Raw genomic sequence first — 23569 nt, 5'->3', positions numbered from 1 at the left:
AGAGTCGTCTTAGTGAACTACAACTTTCAACATACCGTAAAAATACCACACTTCCGCTTTATCGACTACCGTAGTTCCGGTCTACTCCATGTTTTGTGTATTGCAGCAGAGTGGGCATATTTTAAAAAGGTTGGTCGTTTTATTGATATCATTTCTTTTGGGGTTTTTTAAATTTATTTTTGGAAATGTTGTTATCATCTCTCGTCACTTTCAGTAAAGAAACGTAAAGATATGTGATATTAATCGTGGGCACTGGTATGATGAGTACACCGACGGGATAGAATGGCATTCAGAATCTCTCTGTTGCACACATCATCGTCATTGCAGTTATAATATTGATCTTAATCGATTGTAAAGCAACCGCGTGTTGACCCTACTAATTTGTATCATGTTTGCTGATAATATAGCGATCATGCTCTACTAATTTGTATCATGTTTGCTGATAATATAGCGATCATCATTCACACACTGAAAATCGCATTGGTATTATGTAATAACCTCCTTAATCGTATTTAATTGATGAAGAACATAGTTTTGAAATATGTAATTAGAGGTACTGAGTTCTATCAGCCTAGGTTGCATCTGTGGGTATGTTTACCTATCTTTTCTATTGGTCGATGTCTATATAGCGGTGTTTTTTGATTAGGCCATCCGCTAAAGAGTGTACGATTACAGTCGTGTTTACTAATTTTTTAGACTGTATCATGATGATTAGGCAAAGAAATACTATGCACAACCACCGATTACAAGAAAAAGTTAAATGTATAAATACATTATGGCTGCAAAATAATGATCATTATACCAGGAGCATTTTGGTAGGTTGTATGTGGACTATCACATGCTTTTTCGAGGGTTTGTCCCCTGTAGCTAGGATGTGTGTGTGCGCATTACAAAGAGATTCCCAGTTTGGTTAGCAATACAAAATGTAGTAAAACAAACATCTCACCATATAGCAAAGCAAATAATAAAATATACTACTGACTTTAATTTGGCGGCTGTTAAAATGTAAACTATACACCTCAGGTAAGTGGTGGATGTGTAAATGCTGACCACTCTTACCTTACATTATTCCACTACAGAATGTTTTCCTAGGTCACTGGCTTCCCCCGAGTGACCCTACGTTTTCATGGCAATGAAGGATATTGTCTCTGCATTGGCACAATGGCCCCATGTACCGGTTTGACAGATGATAAATATATCTGAAACTACTTAGTTTATCATTTTTTTTCTCTCTCTCTTATTCCTCTAATTTGTGTTGCAGGAGCTTGGTGCAGCATTGTGGTTTGAATTTATTTCTCTGGCGGTGTTGGCTCAAGTAGAAGACGATGTGGGGTGGCCCCCGGTTTGGCCCAAGAGGCACTCCTTTTCGGTAAGAAACTTAAAACTTGCATGACGTAACACTTACACACACACACACATATATATATATATTTATTTGTGTGTGTGTGTGTGTGTATATATATATATATATATATATATATATATTTATTTGTGTGTGTGTGTATGTGTGTGTGTGTGTGTGTGTATATATATATATATATGTATATATATATATATATATATATATATATATATGTATGTATGTATGTATGTGTGTATATGTGTGTGTGTGTGTTAACTCTTAGTACTGCAGATGTTTTATATGGGTCTGGGACTCCTCTTTTAACTGTGGACTGCTATTGTATTACAAGAAAAATAACTCAAAACAGCAGACCAGCAAAATTTGTGTAAGACCACATATGAATATGCATATGCATGTCCTTTTTGTATTTGTCAAACAATGACACTTAGTAGTTTGTACAAAGTTTAGCCATGTATCAAAATTATTCCTGGATTAAGAATGTTAATAGTTTAAACATTTAGATTTTGTACTAGCTGGTTAACCATTGTCAGAGATACAGGTCAAATATAGGTCTTTTGTAGTGTTTATACAGTAGGATGTGTACAGTAAGGTAATTTATTAAACTTTTCCGTATAACCATCAAAGTTGTACTCATGCATGTTTAATGTTACAGTGCTAATTTGATTGCAAATGACAAACCTCTTGTATGAAATGGCCTTATTGTGCCCGATGCATTGATTCATTTTTCCGTTGTTCGCAGTGGAAACCTCCAAGGTCCAAGATTTGCTCCTCCCTGGAGGGAAGAGACGCATGATGGTCCAGAGGGTCCTTTTCAGAAGTTTGGAGGAAGAGCTGTAATACATCCAAGCATGAATCCTCAAATGGGCTTCAGACCAATGGACAGGCCACCTTTGGACATCAGAGGCAGAGATGGTCACCCACCTGACATGAGGGGGAGAGATTTGGAACCTATAGACATAAGAGGAAGAGATGCCCACTTTAGGGACTTCCGGGCAAGAGATACTCTGCCGATGGATAACAGGGGAAGGTTTGATTTGCCTGTGGAAATGAGAGAAAGAGATGCACTTCAAGATTTTAGGGGGAGAGGTGGGCACAATTTAGGTATTAGAGGAAGAGATGGAGATGCTGTGGGTTTAAGAGGATTTGGTGACCCTCATATAGATGTAAGAAAAAGAGAAAGACTTCCCATGGATATTAGAGGAAGAGATGGGCTCCCTGTAGATACAAGGAGAAGGCTTCCATTTGACATTTTGGGATGTGAAAGACGTTCATTGAACATGAGGGAAAGAGAAGAGAGTAACATGGACTTAAGGGAAAGATTTAGGCACCCCATGGGGGTTGAGGATATAGATGGCTTAAGTATGGATTTGGAAGCGAGGGATGGAGCTTCTCTGGCCTTTGGGAGGAGAGGCATGCCTCCAGTAGCTATCAGAGGGAGGTATGGATCTGACATGGACTTCAGAAGCAGAGCTAGACCTTCAGTTGATTTGAGAGGTGGTGCTGAATCTCTTGTGCATTTCATGGGAAACGATGGAGTCCCGCCGGATGTTAGAGGAAGGGATGTTTTGTCTTCTGATTTTGGGGGGTGGAAAGGATCTTCTCCTAAGTTCAGAGGTAGCGAGGGAAGTAATAAACGTGACTTCAGAGAAAGAGGAGAACCACCTTTCAGAAGCAGAGAAGAGGCACGACAGGACAACTGGCGCTCAGCAGGTTTTGGAGAGAGTGATGATTTTCCAGTAGACATGCACCAGAAGGACATTGGCGCTTTGGAATCAAAAGAACGAGAGAGACTTCCCCTAGCCAGAGAAAGCTTGGACTTCCGAGTAAGGGAGAGGATTCCTGGTGATTTCCCAGAAAGCTCTGAATTCAGAGGGAGGGAGAGTAATCCTGTTGAAGATTCCTTTGGTTTCCAGACACAGGGAAGAGAGCCACTGGATTCCCAAGACTGGAAGAGAAACTCCTCCTTGGATCCATTGAGCTTTGGAGGCAGAGAAGCAACACTACACAGGTCTAGGACTGGAGAGGACCTGCAAGGTAGGCCAGGAGACCAAAATGAGGGTGCATCATTCAGGGATGGCCATTTGTATAACAAGGACACTGATTCTCTCCCAGGGGGAAACCACTCGGCCCTTGACGAAAATGAAAGCGAGGCACCCCTCGTTGCCTTCCCAGGGTCTGAGGAACCTTCAGCAGGACCCCAAGAAGAGAAAGCTGCAGAGCTGACCGTGGACTTTCCAGGAAAAAAAGATAGTGACTACAAGGACCAAGACTACAGAGATAGTGATTACAGGGTCACTTCCGGTCAGACCTTTGACTACGGCCATGGGAATCTGTCGTTGGAGGAGCCGCCAAAAAAACCAGAGCAACCTCCAGCCCCAAGTTCAAGTGACTTCAGCTTTCAAGTGAGAAAGCTAATTTCTTTATTTCTGCTTTTAAAACAGTTACACCTGAGGAGGTCCAGTTTTATAATCCCCTCTTGGATTCAGACCTTTCCTGTTAATGTCACTAAATTAAATGTATTGTTTGTCTTTTCAATTTAAGGACCAGGACTACAGAAGTGGCTCTATTAAAGAGAAGGTCTCCAGCATCATTTCTGTCAAAGGGATTTGTAAAAATGCCACAGCGGAACAGGTATGTGTTTAAAAAAAAAAAAAAAAAAAAAAATATATATATATATATATATATATATATATATATATATATATATATATATATACATACATACATACATACATACATACATACATACATACATACATACATACATACATACATACATACATACATACATACATATATATATACACACACACATACATATACACTGGTTTTGTTTTTAAATACATGAAGATAATTTTGTATTTTTCTTTAAAGGAATTCATCAGTCTTGATAAAATCATTGGTCATGTTTATTATTATTTGGTCCAGCATTGTAAATGACTTGCGTTCTGTCTCTTTCTTTTAGATTCTCTCTGCATTCACTTACACCAATGGAATTCGACCACAAGGAATGAAAATAAAAGACATTGTGCCAGGTGAGATACAAGACCCAGTAGAGACTTTTTTTTTTTTTTTTTAAACTCGATAAACTGAAACAAATCTTGTCACAAGGACATGTTCTCTTGTGCAAATGATCTTCAGAAGGTTGTGTGTCGTGAAGCTTTTTTTGGCAGTTTCTCGCCACCGCAGTGCTGCGCTACACTTGAGTTGTATAAATAGGAAGAAGCTGTACGCTAGTTACACCTAGCTGGAAAAGTAGGCAATAGGCATGCAAGTACCTCATTCATTCATGACTTTAAACACTCAAATAAAACAAGGTAAAACTAAGTTAAAATAATTCTTTGCAGTAACTGTTTTTTCAAAAGCTTTACCTAATACCTGCTTTAGCAGTTCATGGCTGTTTGAGAATCTAGCACTTGCCATATGGGTAGTGTAGTTCTCTGGGGTTGTGCATTTTTACTGTACTAAATTATTTTGAGGTAACATTTATTCAATTCAAATATATGGGGAAAGAAAGGACAGCAAGCTTCATTTGTGTCGGGATTGATTCCAAATTGCAGACTAGTTTGGGTCTGTTACATGGTGTTAGTAAAAGGTTATTTTGTCGTAGTATCACTCTTGAATGCTTTCTGCATTTAACGAAACACCCCAAAGAATCTCTTTACAAACAAATCCGTTATGACAATTTTACTGATTGTAATGCAGGTTATTTTCTATTCGGTAGAGAGTACAGGCCTGACACCACGGAAAGTGAATTACTCCCATGGCTAGACCTCAAATATCATATTAGCAGTTCCTATCTATGATTTTTCATTTCATCAATACAGATTTGTTTATAAGAATTTCTTTGCTTTTTGTTACCTCGGAAAGCTCAAATTTTAGCTTCAATTAGTCCCTGCCTACACCTTGTGATGCTAGCAAGTGGGAAGAACCTGGATTCTATGAAAGGATACAAACAAATATTACGGCAGGATTGTCTTGACTGAAATGACACCTGTTTTAAGGCGTTCTGTTTTACAGTTCCTTATAACATTTGTCTGTAGTTTAGCCATCTGTGCATTCTACTATTTTCAATCAGAAAGATAACAGACCTTGTTTACATTCTCTAGTTTATCTGGATGGACCCAAGCCCTCGTCCCCATTTAGACATGCTGATGACACAGTCCATTTTTTACATTTATCTTGAAAATATTTTACAGAAAAATTTGTAACATTAATTTGTCCTTGCATAGTCTTAACACTGTAAATCGTATACAGCACTACCCCTTTTATGTGTAGCAGTTCAGTGTCAGTATGATTTTATTTGGGCGTCTGTATTTCTAAAAATGGCGGGTTTCTGTCCTAGGTTGCTTATTATCGGCTAATAGTAGGCACTAAAAATGTTTTGCAGTCAAATGCATATTCGTGTTACTTTATAAAGTTCGTTCTCTTTTACCATCCATGTACTTTTTATCACAAGTCTGATCCACTTGTTAGAACATTTAATGCATGTCACATACAACTCTACAAGTAGGCTTCACCTTTTTGCTACAAAGAGCTCAGCTCGTAATCTCTTCGTGTTTTTCACTGTCTCTGCGTTTTTTATTTTCCAAGTAACTAATGTACCAGAACGTTTGTTCCAATGGTGAATTTGAATTCACTTATTAAAAGTCATCATACACTTGCAGAAGTATTGCATGCAAAAATTGAAATCAACTTAATTGCTTTAAATATACAAACGCTATTAACATCATCAATTCAATTATTTTAATAAGTAAATGCATATTTACAACATAACTGTATTCTAACAGTCCAATTATCTGAACTGTGAAATACCAATATCAACTGTGGTGGTTTAAACCCCAATTATATCTGCTGTTTATGCAACGTTTCTGTTTCCAGAGCAGCTGGGATAATAAGGGTTTACCATTATACAGTATTTGTTTTGTGATTTAGACTTCCAGTTGCACAGCTGTATCTAGCTTTTCGGGGTACTCTTATTTTTGACACCTTCGTCATTAAGCCTTCCAGTCACATTTTCCAATACTAGTTTATGTTAAAGCGGTACAAACTGTTGTGTTCTCATTTTGATATGATTTGTGCCAAACAAGCTGTATCTACACTCGATGGATGTGTGCACGATTGACTACTAAACTATTCAAAAGAGCACACCTAATCAATACCGGACGCAAATACGGACAAAACAATCGGGAAAGGTTTTCAGATGTTCTTGTGCAGGTTGCTTGACATTTGTCGAACGCCGAGTTAAAGCTGTATGTTCGGTCTATTATAATAAATTACCTTTAATGTGCTTGATTTCTCGATTTTCTGACCAGCACCAAATATATATATATATATATATATATATATATATATATATATATATATATAGAATACACTTAGAAAACAGCAATACTTGTGTTCGTGTTTTTATTTGTTTTTTCTTTTGTTTTATATACAATGTTTTAAGGTATAATTGCTTGTGTGAATTTCATGAGAGGCAATTACTAACACAGATCCATCTGTATTTTAAATGCTGTCCCCAGGTTACAGCTACGATACCGCCTTTGTGGAGTTTTTAAACCTGGAGGATGCAGTCCGCTTCATGGAGTCCAACCAGGTGGCCTTTTCTCATCGGTCTTCGGCTGGTTCTCTGCCTTGGCAGGAAGGGGTGGGGCAGGTGGAGAGGGAGGCTTGGGGAGGGGAAGGTTGGTGTGTGTCATACATGGGGGTGTGTGTGGGGTGGGGTTGTCGCCGTACCCCCTTGAGGGTTTTTAGGCAGGGTTAGATTTGAGATTGAATGGAAATGGATCAGTGAATCGCTTCACCGTTTGGGTCAAGGGCTGTGCTGATTCTCAAGATTTGACACAGTAAGATCTTAAAACTGGGATTAACGTGACTGAGTACACCCAAAGTCTTAACATATGGGCTTTATATTTAACTAAGGTTAGAGTATTAAGCCTTGGTAGGTAAGTGGGGTGCTGCAGTGATTGCTGCTGCTATCTGGTTCTAAATAAATGTGTATTTACATGGGAAAAGCATATCTCTGGTTAGAAAGACTTGAATAAACCCACTGTGCCACAGTAAATATATTATTCTATACATACTATGGTTGAAAGCCATGATAAGTTAATATTTAGTTACACAATACGACACAATTTTATATAGCTGTATACATACTATCTTTTTTTTTTTTTAAACAAATTTATTGGGTCATGCAATATGTTTTGCTAACCATTAAGAAGTAATAAAACACATTTGTTAGCAACCAAAAAAAGTGCCCATTAAAGCAAAGTATTGACATTTGATACTAATGCTAAATCCAGCATATACTTTCCCATCCTTAGAACAGATCTGTTTAGAGCTAGGTATGGGCAGCGACTAAGACGATCGCTGTGGCTCCCCATAGTGGAAATGAAGTGCATGTACAGTGATGCCCAATGGGATGATGGATTGCATTGAGTGGGTTCCATTTAAATTCAGCCTATTGGCATTTACCAGAAGTGAATGAAAGTAATTGTGTTTATTTATTTTTTTTGTCATTGTGTGTTGGCCTTCCCAAGTCTTTAGCCAAACCTGTTGGGTTAAATTTGAAGTGTTTTGATTTGACTACTTGGGGTGTTTTAGTGTCAAATGAACAGTTTGGTGGTGTTGTATTTAACAAGTCTAAAAAATAGAATAAGCCCATTTCTTACTGTAAGATCTGAAATTGTCCATTGTTGCCATATTGGTTATGTCGGCAGGTTTGGGTGTTCCTGCATGTCTGCAGATTGCGTTGGATACAGATTATCTGTGTGTAACTCGATATTGACATGACTACTGTATTAGTTTTGCTGGGTCAGTATAGAGTTGGCACAATATTATTACCAATAATTATGCATTCAGACTAAGAGACTGATAGTAAGTTAATGAGTATATTATTGCAAATAAGATGTTAAGTAGCTCTTCTGTACTCCTGGGTGGGGGGTTGGATGGGATGATGACAAGATGTTGATTTGTTCCCAGATGGTGGGATTATGTGAAATTGGCCTTTGCCCGACTTGTGCAATTCCTGTATTTCTGAGGATGTTGACTGTGGAATCCGCTGCAGTGCAGTAAAACAACCTAGAGGGATGTTGTGTCGTCCTTTCTTTTGATTCATATTTTATATTTTTCGTCATTCATTTCATTACCCCAAAATGGGTCTCCTTTCATCTATATTTAAGTGTTTACTTTTTCTTACTTACCATCTTCCTGCTTAACCTAAGAGGCGCTGCGTTCGAGGTGACTGTACAATAAAACATGAACAGGTGCTCTTGGTATAAAAGTAGCGCTATTGAGGTGAATATGAAGTAAAATGGGTGGTTGGCTTAATATCCTTTTTTAAATTTATTTATTGAGGTTTATTTATTTTGTTTAATTTATTTATCTAGGGTTTAAATCTCGATCATTGAGCCGAGATGTCATGGTGTTATGTAATGGTTCATCTGTTGACCTGATTGTGTTATGAATACATTTGTTGCAACTTGAGAGGAATGCTAATGTTAATATTTATGGTTGGAGCTTTGTCCTGCAGTGTCCATTACGTTTTATTGTATTCTTTTGAAGGAATAGGTGAATGTATTTAAAGCCGTTGTTTCTTTTTCTTTTTTCAAGGAAGTTGAGTCTGGATTTTTGATTTACTGTCTGAATTCTGAGATGGCTTTTACCATTAATATTTAGTGATGGTGGAGGAGTGGTTTTACCCCCAACCAACATTTGATACCAAGAAATTGATCCAACTAGACCCAACAATTTATGATTGTTTAATTTAAGTAACATATTTATTGCTTCTACATTGAACTTGTGTTCCATGTTCTTCAGATCCTTTTTTGTTTTTCAAAAATAAGTTAGACAGTAGACTTTCTTGGATACAAATCGGTTCTTTTAATTTGCCTTCTTAACATCGGACATTTTCTTGTTTTTTCTTGGGGCACTGAAATGGTTCTCGATCACTTCTATGTGCTAATTGTATACCTGTGGATAGGAGGAGTTGAATGAGCAAAGTACAGTATACAATGAGGATGATCATCCATGCTTGCTTGCTTGTATCACAGTTCATACCGTTTGCTGTTCTTCCAACCTATTTCATATGTGTCTGCATTAATGTTCAGGCTTCTATTGTATGTTTCCACCAATTATTTTCCTGCTCCAATCATGTGTTTTATTGAACAGAGAAAAGCTTGGCTTTTGGGTGTTCCCTGAATAATGGCCGTTGCTTACATTTGAAGTTGAAATAAGTTAATCTTTTTTGTTTTGACTTGAGAAATCAATGAACATTTGTGTTTCTATAAGTTCTTTTAAAAATATATCCTCCAACATAAAGTATATCTGAATTGCTTTTCTGCTCCCTCTATGGGCTTGTTCAGACTGAATCTTCACTCGGATCTCTACAGAGGTTTGGTATCAATATATTTAATCTCCTATAAACCTGATAAATTTCTGTTCTAAGTGAGTTTCCGTACTGCATTGCAGATGGAAATGATTACTCAAGATCAAGCAGGCGACACAACCATCGAGATTCTTTTGACATGTTTTTTATTTTATTTTCATGTTCATCAGATTGTGACTGGTTTGTATTTGATCTAGTTCTCCCTCATGCCTCTGTATCTCAATCTCCGATACATTTTCTGTTTGGGCATCTCGTATATACTGTCTGATTTTCAGAATATTCTGTGGTATTAGATTTATATAATTCTACCATGAGTGGATTGATATACCCCAGTTGAAAGATGCACTTTTATCAGATCTCCCTGGTTGTCCGAGGACTTAAAGATGAGTTTCCACAGGTTAAAGTTTGGATCTGCAGGCCAGGGAACAAATTGTTCTTGATATTGACCTCCCCTCCCTTCTACAGATGGTTTCTTCCACGTCTCAGCCAGAATGAGTAGAAAAGCATTCTCAATGCAGTGAGCGCAATTGACTTCTGCCTGTGCAAAATATAATAATCTATTATTTGTCTTACTAAAGTGCGTGTTTGTACTTCACAGAAGGTATGTATTACCTTGGAGATGGAAATAAATACTTTCAATTGCAGGATCAACAAGGACAGGATTGAACAAGCCCCAGAGCATGGTAAAGACTGCTGTTTAAGCCACTGTTCAGAAGTTGTGCTCAGTATGTCACAAACTTGGAGGTCATTGGCACACAGGGAATTCAAGGGACATCCAAGGATTAAGCCCACCGATCTACTTTTGGCAATAAAATTATACAGAGTTAGGCATGATGTTGGTTCCTATTCATTTTCAAAGAAATCTATTACACTGAAATCATTAATGACAGGGCACCCTCTTCTTAAAATCCTGTTTTATCAAGAAAATCTGTTAAACTAAATTAGGTCATGCCCGCCATCTTAACAAGGAGCAGTGCTAGAATTATGATTTTAGGATGTTAAATGAATTGCTTCAGACACAAGAATACATGATTCTAGGTCTTCTACCATCAATTCGAGCCATGCTACCACAAACAGGTGACCCAAGATCATTATCCTTTCCCTGTCTAGATCCCCCACCAATTCCTCTAATTGTATGCATTTTTACTTTGCCAACCCTGTAGAGTTTGTGTTGTGTGCCATAGACTACACTGCTGCTTGTCAACCATTTGTGTAACAACTTCTCTGGAATAATTTCTAACATTTTATTTTAGGTTAGATTGTGTTGTAGAAACTGCTAGTGACTAAATTGCTGTTCAGTTTTACTGGAGTTTCTTAAGGTTGGTTCTTGGAATTACGTCATCCACACTCTTGCGACGTGCGTCTTTTTTGGAAAGCAGTACAGCCATTTCTCATGCGTCTGCAACCTGAAATCGCATAGGGTCGGATAATATTGAAAAATGCCAACATTCGCTGCATGGTCAGAGTGAAGCTGCATAGCTTTTATAGCTGTCTGTGCCTGACGTATCGCATTCATCTGAGACAGAAGTATGAACGAGCAGTTAGACTGGTTTGAGACCATACCATAGTACAAGTATTGCACTGCTCGGAGTGAGCAATGCTTATTTCTTTACTCGAATCCTGGCATGCTGCCATACTTGGATCTACTGCTGCTTTTGATACTCTTGACAGTGGAATCTCTTGGAATGTTTTGAGGCATGTGTTGCGCTCCAGGGGGCTGTGATCAACTGCTTTGGTACTTGCCAGTCCCAGTTGCTATCCTCCAACATGGGCAATCTCCCCTGCCCCCAACAACAGTGCTGTTTTATCTTACTCATCTTGTGATTTCAATCAAAACTTTGATGGTCTCCACCTTCAGGAGCCTTCTTGAATTGTGATTCTCTCGTACATTGGAAATCAAGGTCTACTTTTTTTAAATCTGAGAAATGGCTGATGGGATTCCGATTCACACAATGGTATCGTGGAGGGTTGTATATTGTAACTCCATTTTTTTGCTGGACTGCCAACTAACGGGCTTCCGTTGTTACTAAAAATTAATACACAAAAAGTCATAAAGTGCACACTTGTTTTAATCATCAAAATGATATACATTTTAATGCAGGTAATTTGAGCAAAAACAAAGATGCATTGCAACCTGTGGTGGGGAACTTGGAATACACTTTAATTTGTATTCTATTAAGCAAATTATGATTGTCCTTGTAAGTAAAATTTGTGACAGGTAGATGAAAGTTATAGTTAATTGTCTACCGTGAGTCTCCTCTGCTGGATGAGTGTACCAAAGTAAAGACTCAGTTTCATTAGGTAATTTATGTCCGTTCTTCTGAACATCCTGAGCTCCGTAGTCCTTGTTAATGATGACCAAATTTATTTATTACAATTTAATTTGATATATTCAGAATTAGATCACATGTAGTTAAATGCTTGTGCATTGCTTAATTATAAATGCTACTTTCATTTTTGCTGTTTTCATAAAAATGAACCATGGTTTTAAATGTTATCCCTTTGCTCTTCTACAACTAAAGCCTACCAAGTCTGTCATGCTTTTAATTGCTTGTAACAATGTCAAAGCAGTAGTGCAACAGTATGGTTATGTGGTTTGTGCCATTAAATATGGTATAGGTACTACTATTTATAGACCTGGTTTATGCAGTTTTGTGGCTATTCTCAAAACTGTATTGTTACTATAAACAGCCCAAGTGCACACTTTATAAGATATAGATGACATGCATATCCTGTTGTGCATATAGGTTACAAAAGCAGTGTACTTCTTTGTGTTGAATGAAACTCAACATGCATTCTTCACAAAATAGTAGAACATACATGCAATTGATTTTTCACTGACCCCATTGTGTAGTTCAACTTTTCACTTAGGCATCTCTGAACACTATAGACCACCCTGTCTTCATTGTTGGTTCACAGGTTTTTAAAAGCTAATTTGATAATTAAGTAAAGAAAGCATGTGGGGACTATAATTGATGCGGATCAACATGGTAATGACGGCTCTTTCGTTTCATATACCTATAGAGACTTTTCAAAGTAATAGATGTGTATTTGATCACCAGGGCCCTTCCAAGAAAATGTAACATTATCAATGTCGGATTACAGACAAGCTTATTGGGCTTGCAATATGTTTGAGATTGGTAGGTGTGTTTCGGTGATAAATCACCAACCATTTTCATGGAAGGGTACACCTGTAAAAGTGAACAGTGAAAACTGTGTCAATGCTGGTTATCAAAACCTTAGGAATTCCATCTTCTAAGACCAAAGGTTTTCTTTTGTGTGTGTGTTGGAGGGGCTGTTTTCTATTTTAATGTTTAAACCCCACAATTATCAACAAACAATTCCAGCAATGTGATTTCGAGGTTTTGACTAATCTTTTTAAAGCAGCTGTTTTAAGAAAATGATACCAAGAAATATATTGTATATTGTATAACCCCCTGCTTTTTAAGCAAGAGTATTTACTTGTGTATGTTCCATAACGTAGAACAAAAACCGTGTACGCTGTATAATAATGCTACATAACAATTTCATACATATCTAGGTAAATTTTTTTTAATCATAATCTCCAATCTTGCTTCAACTGTGCATTCAGTTAAACTCAAAAGTTGTAATAATCTAAAAAGACATACAGTAAGGTAAAGGCTGAAGAATCATAGTTTTTTTTATCTTGTATGTTGTTGCATGCATTCGCATCATACGTGGACAAAATGGCAAGTGCATGCATGATATGGCCAGTAGTTATGCAAACACATGAACTTCAGTGTTCATATGTACCGTTACTACTACTGTTACTATTAAGTTGAGACAGGAATAAAATGAGGTGGTCTACTCCCCAAAACAATCTCCACTATGAAGAATTAAAAAGTGAACCACATACATGCTTATGAGAAACACATTACATTAGAATCGACAACAGAAAGGATAGGGTTCAAGTAGTTGCGCTGTATCGTGCTGTGAAGGAACCAACCCTTATTACACAGCTACACTGCTAGTTCTTCATACAACTGGTCAGTAGTATAATGAGTGTGACTGTGTCTCTGCAGAGAACCCTGAAGATTGGCGGAAGGGCAGTGTCTATGCAGTACACTCAGCCAGACTGGAACAGCAAAGATGTAAGTATTACCAATTGAAAGCATACTTCATCTGTTTGTATGAAATGCTTGTGATCAGACTTCAGAGTAAGAACCATATTAACCCATCATAGATATACCGCAGTGCTTTTCATAATTGTCTTGTTTTGGTGATTTGTTCTGATTCTTCATTATTTTGCTGTAGAATGTAGTGACCTGCTTTTTCTTTGGTACTGATGTATTTAGTCAAGTACATCTCTCTCTGAACAGGGGGCTCCTCAGGATTCTCAGCCTACCCCAGCATCTGCCCCTACATGGACATCTACCCAATTAGATCCGGTCTTTCAGGAGAGCAAAAGTGAGTAGTAATACCTTTTGCCTATTTATCCAGCAGACTTCATTAATTAATGTATGTATTTATTTGTGCTGGGATACAGTATTGATCTAGTTTATAAATAGTCTATTTATAACTAGTCTTTCTTATGAAATATATATAATGGAGGTGCTGATTATTGGTAGAAATCATTGGTGATGAGAAGACGCAGAGGAAAGCAGCCATTGACATGTTTGTGTTTTGTTATCCAGCCATGATCATTAAACACCTGTGGCCCACCACCACAGTGGAGCATGTTCTGAAGGCGCTGGACCCCTTTGCCTACCTTGATGAACGGAATGTCCGTTTAATGAAACGCAAACCAGGCGTGGGGACCAAATGTTTGTGTTTTATAGACATGGACTCGCATCAGGTAAAATACCAGCAATGCTTTCTAGAGCCAAACTGTGTTTGTGTGTGGTGGTGTTCTATAACGTAACTGTATTTTACACCAGACAGATGGTAACGTAACTGTATGACCATGAATGCTGTGAACAATGAAAACCCCATTGATACAGTAGGTAGCTATATCCCCTAATGTAATGCATATCCAGAGCTCTTGCTTCTATAGATAACCAGCATTTCTATTTTGTCAGGTTAAACTCTCTCCCTGTTAAAGTGTGTTTTTAAGTGTGTCCCTCTCTGTATCCGGGGTCTTAATCACTCTCTTTTAGGAGGTGACCCGTCTTGTGGACATCCTGCGGAACCTCTCGGTGCCTTTTATGATCAATGGCTCTCGGGTCCACGTGGAGATAGCCAGGCCTTTGAAAAACCACAGGTCAGCAAATGTATACACTACAGTATGTGTTGTTTTAGAGTTATCCTGCTCAGCCCTAATGTTAATTAATTAAAATTTACTCTCATTTTCCCTAAAGTTTTAAGAAAGATTTTGAAAAAGCTTCTGTGCCATCCAACTTGGGACACCATGATCCCAATAAGCAGGTAAGCATTTTCAGAACACAGGCGAAGTACGAGGTTTGATTGTGATTTAAACTAAAGTTCAGCTAGTTGGCATGCTTGGCTTAATTTACTACAGTTTTAACTCGTGATTGATTTGTTAGCTAATTAATTTTTCCATAACAGGGTCAGCAGCCCCATTCCTTTGCTGAAGAGATATGGACCTCTGCCACAGTGCAAGGTAAGGCCTGGTCATCTGTAAAGGGCTGGCTATGTAGGCTTTAATTGGGTTAGAAGTGTTAGCGATATGTGTCTCTTGTGGTTCCAATACATATCACGTAACCAGCAATTAAACTTTTTTTTTTTTTAAACTTTTTTAGAAGACGCCACCATGCTTGAGACTCAAGTGCCGTCTGAGGCATTGTATGTTGGACAGGTATGTGCAAGACCACTCTTCCCCCTCAAATGACCTGCAGCAAAGCTGAAAAGGCCACTATAGGTAGCAAGTAAAAGGGTGAAGGAGATGGAAGGAGGCGAGCAGGGTTGATGTATGCAGATTAATACTGAGGGACCGATTTTGGTATGTAAAATAAAGACTTTGGGTCCAGACAGACCTTTTGAAATCAAACTAAGTACTCGTGTCTGGTTAGTCCTTCTGTGTTCAGGGGGTAACTCTTCTTTGTTGAGGGTGCTGTCTAACTTTGTGTTGCTCGTTCCAGCCTGTGAGCTACACCGGGACCCCAGCTGCTGAGCAGCTATCTTCAGAAGCAATAGACACCCACCAGCCCATACCAGCAGACCCTAACATCTCTGATACAGCCACGACTGTAGCTCAGGACTCCGCTCTGCTGGCAGACGATGCTGCTACCTACTCCTGCAGTAAGGGGAACAGCTTTCTTTCTTCATCTCATTGCAAGCAGGCAATCGGACATTTAGTTAGCAAGGACCAAGCAATTCAACTGAAGTGGTGGATGCAATACATCCTTGGTGATTAGGGTCAGGCACATGCCAAGCAGTACCAAGGGAGTCACAGTATTGCTTGACCTTTTAAGTTATCCCTAATTGCCTGGTATGTATTTTGTACAGTTGCTTGCTGTAGCTGTCAGAATATTTTGGTCCATTTAAAAAATATATATATATATATATATATATATATATATATATATATATATATATATATATTTAATGCAGAGAAATTCTTTGTTAGTTAGAAACCTTTCATAACTTGACAGGTTGTCATTAAAGCCGTTTTATGAGTTGAGCTACATTTCCAAGAAGAACTTCACAGAAATGAAGTCCAGTTACCTCAGTTATAGCTATCATGGTTACACAAATTGTTATATATGTATTTTATATAAACTGGCACAAATATGTCTTTGTCATTACATGGTGTGTTAAATGGATAACAAAATGTATTTAACATTGGTAACACATGTTCCAGACTGACTGAAGTATAATACACTGTTCTCTTTACCACTTACAATGAGGTGTAAATAGCACATGGAATAAATGAAAAAGAAAGCAGTGTGTGGGAGGCTGTCTGTGTTCACCAGCTACCTCCCTGAAAACCTCTGGGAATCAGAATTAATAATTGGAAAGAACTGGACTACACTTTCTGTGTAATTACGACTGTTAATTTTAAAGGAGATCAGTAAAAACTAAAACATCTTTTGTATGTTTTCTCTCCAGCTGTTCCAGATGTGTCATCATACCTGTATGACTCAACATCCGGTTTCTATTATGACCCCCAGACAACCCTTTACTATGACCCCAACTCCAGGGTAAGTGCTGAGCAGGTGGCTATCGTCCCCCGCTGGGAATGTAACTGACAGCGGGGTATGTGGAAGTGTTACACACTACATGCATCTTAACAATCGCTCCTCCAATTGGAATTGTGCATGAAGGTGGTAACCTACAAAAGGGACGGATCTTCTGTTTATCCACGGAGCAGGGAAAATGTTACACACTATTATGTTTATAATGTGGATCTGCAGCGGCCACACGAAACTCACCTGTTTACGGATTTAAAAGGTGACAATTTGTTTTTAATTGAAAGCACTTTGGAGATTATACACACAGCACAACCTAATTGTGTGATTTAAAAGTTTAACCGGGTTTCAATTAATGTGTCAGTTCAGTGAGACCTTAAAGGAAAATTATTCAGTGGCTACAAATGTTTGCATTTGGTGCTGCGGGAAATGAAGCAGCAATTCAAGTTTCCAAATTGTCTTACCTCTCCCAATGTTTGAGAGTACCCAGTTTATCACAGGCAGTGTAAATGCACCAGGATCACAGCTTCAGTCATGGTTTTTCTGTTTCAACCACATTCTGTTTTGTAAGGGTTCTCATGCTCTTGTGTTGTTCCAGTATTACTACAACGCACAGACACAGCAGTACCTTTACTGGGACAATGCTCGAAGTAACTACTTTCCAGTACCAAACTCTACAGCCGAGGGTCAGCCGCCTGCCTCCTCCAGCATCGTCACAACAGTGCCGTCTGCTGAACAGAAAGAGGAAGAAACGACAGCTAAACCTGACAAAAAAGAAAAGGAAAAAGACGACAAGCCAAGAGGCCTCACAGCTCATAAGGTACACCCGATAACTCTGCATTTGAGATTCTGGCCTTGTTTACAACTGTTCAGGAAATTGACGTGCATTTTCATTGACGATACAAAATAGTTGTTTTTTTTTCCCCCATCTGGGAAGAGAAAATCGGGGGTATTAAAGTAAAATAACACATAGAACAAATGTGATATTTCTTGCATTCACTAGGTGCATAGTGTTGCAGGTGGACAGTTTATTGATAGATGTATTTAGACAGCTGAGTTTTAAAAAGTCACCAGGATGTGATGAAAATGATAAACAAGAAGAGGTAAGTTAACATTACTGTGATATTTCATACCCATACCAAGCTGTTTCTTAAGGCAAGAGACCATGTACAGTGTCATTGCCGTGACTTTAATAATGAAAGCATATGACCTTTTGCAGTACTCAACATATTGACCGCCTTACTTTCCTTCAGATTGCAAAGGACATGGAGCGTTGGGCTAAGATCCAGAACCGGCAGAAGGAGAGCATTCGTGTGGCCTCCCCGGTCCTGCAGCTACGTGGGAGCAGCGAGGAAAAGAAAACCTCCAAGGCAGCTGACGCTGCCTTCGCCATCTTCGAGAAGAAGGTGAGAAAATAATATCATTGGGAACAGAAATGCATTTGCATGCTGTAGAGAAACCCATGAGTGTATCTGCTCTCTCAGCGCAAAGATATATTGGAAAGTCTGTGTAGGGGTTTACTGGAATGTTAGTGTATGGTCTCGGCACCCCTCCGAAGAAAACACTAGTACTGCTGTTTTGAAAGATATGGTAACCTTTTGCACGTTTAAAAAACCATATGTGGAATTTGTTCACCTTGGTTGTGTATTCATTGGCCTGTTTCAACGCAAAAAGAGCAGACGCAGCCTGTGTAAAAATAATGGGGAAAGAGAATACAGTATTCAGTATTCAGTAGCAGTGCCTAAACATTTGTTGGCATGAACTAAAGTACAGAAGTTATCTCGCTACTTCACTTTAAAAAAAAAAAAACAAAAAAAAAACTTGCTGCTCTGCACCCTAGGGCTTAGCAGGGGAAGATCTTTTTAAGAAGCCCTTTGCCCCAACAAAGAAGGAGAAGGATGAAGCTGGCACAAAGGTATGTGAAATAGTTTTCTTTTTCTTCATGCAAAGAGCCTCTTACCCTTAAACATAATAGCGACTGAAATTTGATTAACGTTAATACCTGCCCCAATAACATCCCTGCACACAGTCCCTATACACTGGGCCCATGTTTTTATACCGTCCTTGTGTGGTACTCTTCTTCCCTCTCTCTGCTTATTCCCTCATTGTATTACACTGCCTTCCTGCAGTCTGCTTCCAGTAATAAGCTCTGCCACTGTAACCACTCTCTGTCTCTGAGCAGCAGCAAGTAGGCTCCCTGGGGGTGCTGGTTGCAGAGTATGGAGGGGATAGCGATGAGGAAGAGGACAAGCAAGAGGAGCCCAGGGAAGAGAGGAGCCGGCCGGTGGGGGTGGACAAGCTGACAGACTGGAAGAAGATGGCCTGCCTACTGTGCCGGAGGCAGTTCCCCAACAAGGATGCTCTCATCAGGCACCAGAAGCTCTCTGAGCTCCATAAGGTACCAGTGGGGCATGGGTTTTTGTGGGTCTGGGCTTGACACTGTCTGGTTATGGTCCAATCTGTGTGTGTTTTGGGGTCCTGCTTTTATCCAGTTATTTAACCCTTTGCGGTCCATTTATTAATCGCGCGTCAGGCACGCCAGGTCTAATTAATCAAACGGGTTTAAATGGCCCTGCATATCAACAAAGCACACACTAGGCATCTCCAGCCCCTCCCCAGCCTTTTGTTTGCTATAGCGTTCAGCTGTGTAAGAAATAAATAATAATAATAATAATAGTCGTACATACCGATCGATCATCTCCGGATCACTCGTTTTATCACCAAACTCCTCAATAATGCGATCCAAGTCATTATTTTATTACTATAACATCTTAAAAAAGCTCTGCAAATGTCCATGATAGTCTCAGTGTGCTGACGCACTTAGCCAGCTTGTTTATTATGGACGCCCATTATCTGATACCTGATACCATGTATGACTATTCATGAAATACGCCTTTTTTTTTTTTTTTTTTTTTTTTTTTCCCGACTTGTCTCGGCTCCTGTCGCTACCACTCGGCAATTGAATGGTTTTCTCGGCTTTTTCCGGAGAAAAAACGACTAAACACCCGTTTATTGCGTTGCTATAATGATGTCGGACCCAGTCCGACAAAGGACCTGTGAGGAATAATTGCAATGTCGGACCCAGTCCGACAATGGACCGCAAAGGGTTAATGAGCAATGTTTTGACTTTCATTTTTTGATTGGTTTTCAGCAAAACATGGAGATCCACCAGAAGATTAAAAGATCGGAGAGGGAACTGGAGGCTCTCGAGAGGCAAGAGAGGGAGGTGAATGTGAATGTGAGTAAAGGGGGAATGCGGTAGTATTTTTTACCTGGAAACCGGGTTCAGTTCAGTTTATTTTAAGTGCTCACGAAAGGTTACTGACAATAGCGCTAGCTACAGCCAGGCATGGTCCCCATCACAGCTCTGGGGGGTAAGTTGAGATCACCCAAACTTATTTGTGACCTGAGGCATATTCAAAACCAGGCAAGCAGAGGTGAAAGGCAATCTATCCCATCCCCCATGAAACGAGTTGCGGTGGTTTTGGCCTACCTCCAAGAGAATGGCTTTCCACCACATCCAATCTGAAACTTGTGTGTGCTGTGTCTATTTTCATCTATGCCTGGAGGAGATGTTTTTCAACCCCAATAGCAACCGTCTCTTGAGTTCATATTGACTATTTGCAGGTTTTTTTTCTCTTCTAACAAAGATTGCTTTTGTGGTTCTGTGCTGGATTGAAATGCCAGAAATAGTGTACCTTTTCATTTGTTAAATCATGGCTTTGATTTCTTCCAGATGAGCAGCAAAGGTGGGCCCAATTCCCCTGAATCCAAACGGAGAAAGTACCAGAGTTCTGTGCCAAAGTAAGTGCTACTCTCACTCACACTCAATATTTCAACAGGGCAGTTCTGCTGGTGGCGCCAGTCTCCTCTCCCCAGCAGGTGCTGTAGGCCAAGCAGCTAATTGCGCTGACATTTTCAGGCTTGTGCGTATGCTTGCATTTATCCTGTGTCCTGCATGAGTTGCTAGGCAGAAAAGATTTTACTTTTTTTGTGTACTGCATTACATTACCAGCTTCTAAGCAACAAGACATTACAAATCAGAAACACTTGTGATAACTCCGTCAGTAGGGGTAGGTCCACCATGAGCAATCAGGATCTTATTTGATGTAAGGAGAGATAAGTAAACATCATAATTGCTGTTGAATTTCATTGAAATTGGAGGTCTAAAATAATTAATGCCAGTTCCCCAGAAAAAGAATTTGATCGAAACATCAGTATTTTGTGAAGTCATGGATACAGAAGCATCTGCCATTTATCAGTCTGTAAAATCTGCATTTCCTATTTTACATGTGCATTACATTCAAAGTAACTGTATGAATGGGGGAATCTTAGCAAGAAAAGTACGTTCTCCTGTGACATTACGTAACTGGAGAGTAGGTGATCAAGGTTAATGTGAGTGCAGTAACAGTCTCACCTACTGTGTGGTGCAGATGTTTTATCAACTTGAACTAAAGTAATTAAGCTAATGTATTCACATCTCTGGTCCTCAGGCATCCCGAGGCGGTAGAAAAGAGAAGCCGCATGGGCTTTAAAGAGGAACCGGACATGACGGAGCCTGTCGAGGTAGAGGTTATATAGTGCTTATCTGGTTTTACTTTTAATGATGGCCATATGTGTTATTATCTACGATAGAAATAGGGATCTACACATGTGGATAGAATCTGCGCAACTTAATATACAGCTGTTTTATACAGATTAATTGACCAATATAGCAATACCTTAAATATTTCTAATGAGAAGAAATCATGAACATCTGGAGCGTTTATTGTGAGATGAATTCAATTATGCTAAATTCTCTCTCTTCCTTAGAAAAAGAGGAAAGGGTCAGGCCGGGGAACTCCTGGCGATCTGCAGATGACGGCCAAATCATACCGGGAAGCTGTGAGGAAAGCCATGTTCGCCCGCTACAAGGAACTTGAGTGAACCGCCAAAACCCCTGACTCCTCCACTCATCAGATTGAACTGAAGGACGTTTTCTTCATTTAGCTGAGCACAGCCAGGACGGAACAAGATTGAACAACCTACTCTAAGCACGTCTAGAGGGAGACACTGGATTGCTTCACTAAGTATTTTCTGACACAGACTTTACGTGTTCTTGGTTGCAATGTTTTTAGCCCCCTCCTCTTTAGAAACATGGGCACCATTCCCATAAGACATTATTAATCAGCAAGTTGTTCAAACACATTGTAGGGTGGCAATTGAATAGGCCAGTGAAGTATGTTTTGCAGTTTCAGACTTGCACAAGTCTTTTGTAGATGTCTGCTTGTATGAAAAAAAGAGACATCCAAGACTTGTGGCATATCATGGTTGTCAATCGGGGGGGTGGGGTTGAGGGCTTTGCATGGTAGACCAACTATCAGACTTGGACCCAGAGTCCAGTGCCACTTCCAATTGTGCAGCTCAGTCTTTTTAATAAATGGTTTGTACATTTTATACATTTTGTCGAGTTGTGTTCGGTAAACTGTATTGTGTTGTATTTTTTTTTTTTTTTTAATTAAATACAACCGATATAGAAATAATTTGGACTTTTTTTCTGAATTGTGAAGGAGTTTATCTTCTAAAATAACTAATAGTATAGGAAAACTAAAGGCATTGATTTTAACTACAGTGCCTGTTCTAAACACAGGGCAACATGAGCTCAGATTTATGGTAGAAATAGTACTCTGTCCAGCATATTTAATATTTCAATGATTGTTTCATACAAGAGTACTTTTAAGTTTTATTTTACATTTTAAAGGTTAAGCAGTTTTGTGGCGCAGCGCTCAATAACAGGGTCCTTTTCTTTAACCACTTGCATGAGGAAGCTGGATAGGGAACACAATGAAAAGAAGGGTACCCTTTTTACAGTACTGTGACGTTGCTGGTCACTCTGTTTTATTGATCAGTAACTACATGAAAATGAAGGTGCAGCTTCATGCAGGGCAGCATCTATTTCAGGTAATCGCTGCTTAATTACTTTTACAGGGCTTTAAAAACTGCAATATTTCCTGCCACAAGGAGGCAGCAAGGCATTAGATTTGTAAAATTGTAAACTACATTGCTTCATTTTAACTGTTCGTGATAGAAAGCCCAGAGTACAGGCAATTCTATTTTGACAGTTGATAATAGAGCAGCATTAACCTTTTACATTCCAGATACTTCTATTAAAGACATCCATTAATTTTTCCTGCAAAGCTTTTTTTTTTTTTTTTTTTTAAACTAAGACTTTAAGAATAATACTTACATTTTTTAATGGGCCATAAAAAAGGTCATTTAACCTAAAGTGCGATTTCACATACATTTTTTAAAGAAAAAAATAAGCCTTTTAATGTTAAAAACAACTTGGGGCTTGACAGGTGTCCCCCCGCCCCCGTCCCCCCCCCCCCCCCCCCCCCCCAAAAAGAAAAAAAAAAAAACAGGCCTTAGTGTTTTATTTATAAAAATGATAATCTTTTGGTCTGTTTGTTATATAATGCATTTCCTGCCTTGTCAAACTCTATTATTTTGTTCTTGGTGTCCGCTTTCCCAATTCCATTTCCTTTCTGCATTACACGAAGATATTATAATCACAAAGCCTGGATTTTAGCTGTCGAACAAAAGCATGTGGTGGAATAGGCATTTTATTTAGTTTGCACTCTAATTTGGGGTTTAGGGATGCTGTGGGGGGAGATTATACATTTCTGACAATACCGTAACCCTCCAGCTGCATCAAACACTCTCTTTCAT

General features: G+C 39.0%; 1 protein-coding gene across 4 annotated transcripts; it reads left to right on the top strand.

Moving 5' to 3' along the window:
- Positions 1–43: 43 nt before the first annotated feature.
- LOC117414138 (RNA-binding protein 5-like) lies at positions 44–22362 on the top strand. 4 transcript variants are annotated; one of them, XM_034906527.2, is made up of 24 exons: positions 44–129; positions 1262–1369; positions 2103–3397; positions 3476–3765; positions 3905–3994; positions 4329–4398; positions 6889–6962; positions 13796–13864; positions 14069–14180; positions 14408–14568; positions 14870–14973; positions 15071–15137; positions 15279–15333; positions 15473–15528; positions 15812–15971; positions 16782–16873; positions 17460–17681; positions 18115–18267; positions 18702–18776; positions 19044–19259; positions 20013–20099; positions 20598–20665; positions 21355–21427; positions 21674–22362. In XM_034906527.2, exons 2-24 carry the CDS (start codon positions 1326–1328, stop codon positions 21785–21787), a joined length of 3747 nt encoding a protein of 1248 aa, XP_034762418.2. In that variant the 5' UTR covers positions 44–129; positions 1262–1325; the 3' UTR covers positions 21788–22362. The 4 variants fall into 4 exon arrangements, with proteins under 4 accessions (XP_034762418.2, XP_034762417.2, XP_033879769.3 ...); XM_034906526.2 differs by having other exon boundaries at positions 2103–3765; XM_034023878.3 differs by having other exon boundaries at positions 2103–3765; positions 14093–14180; positions 21674–22361.
- Positions 22363–23569: the final 1207 nt, after the last annotated feature.

This window comes from Acipenser ruthenus, chromosome 25 (assembly GCF_902713425.1).
Source record: "Acipenser ruthenus chromosome 25, fAciRut3.2 maternal haplotype, whole genome shotgun sequence".
Lineage (NCBI taxonomy): Eukaryota > Metazoa > Chordata > Actinopteri > Acipenseriformes > Acipenseridae > Acipenser > Acipenser ruthenus.
Note: the sequence above shows the minus strand (reverse complement) of the source record. Positions and strands in the feature narration are given on the sequence as shown.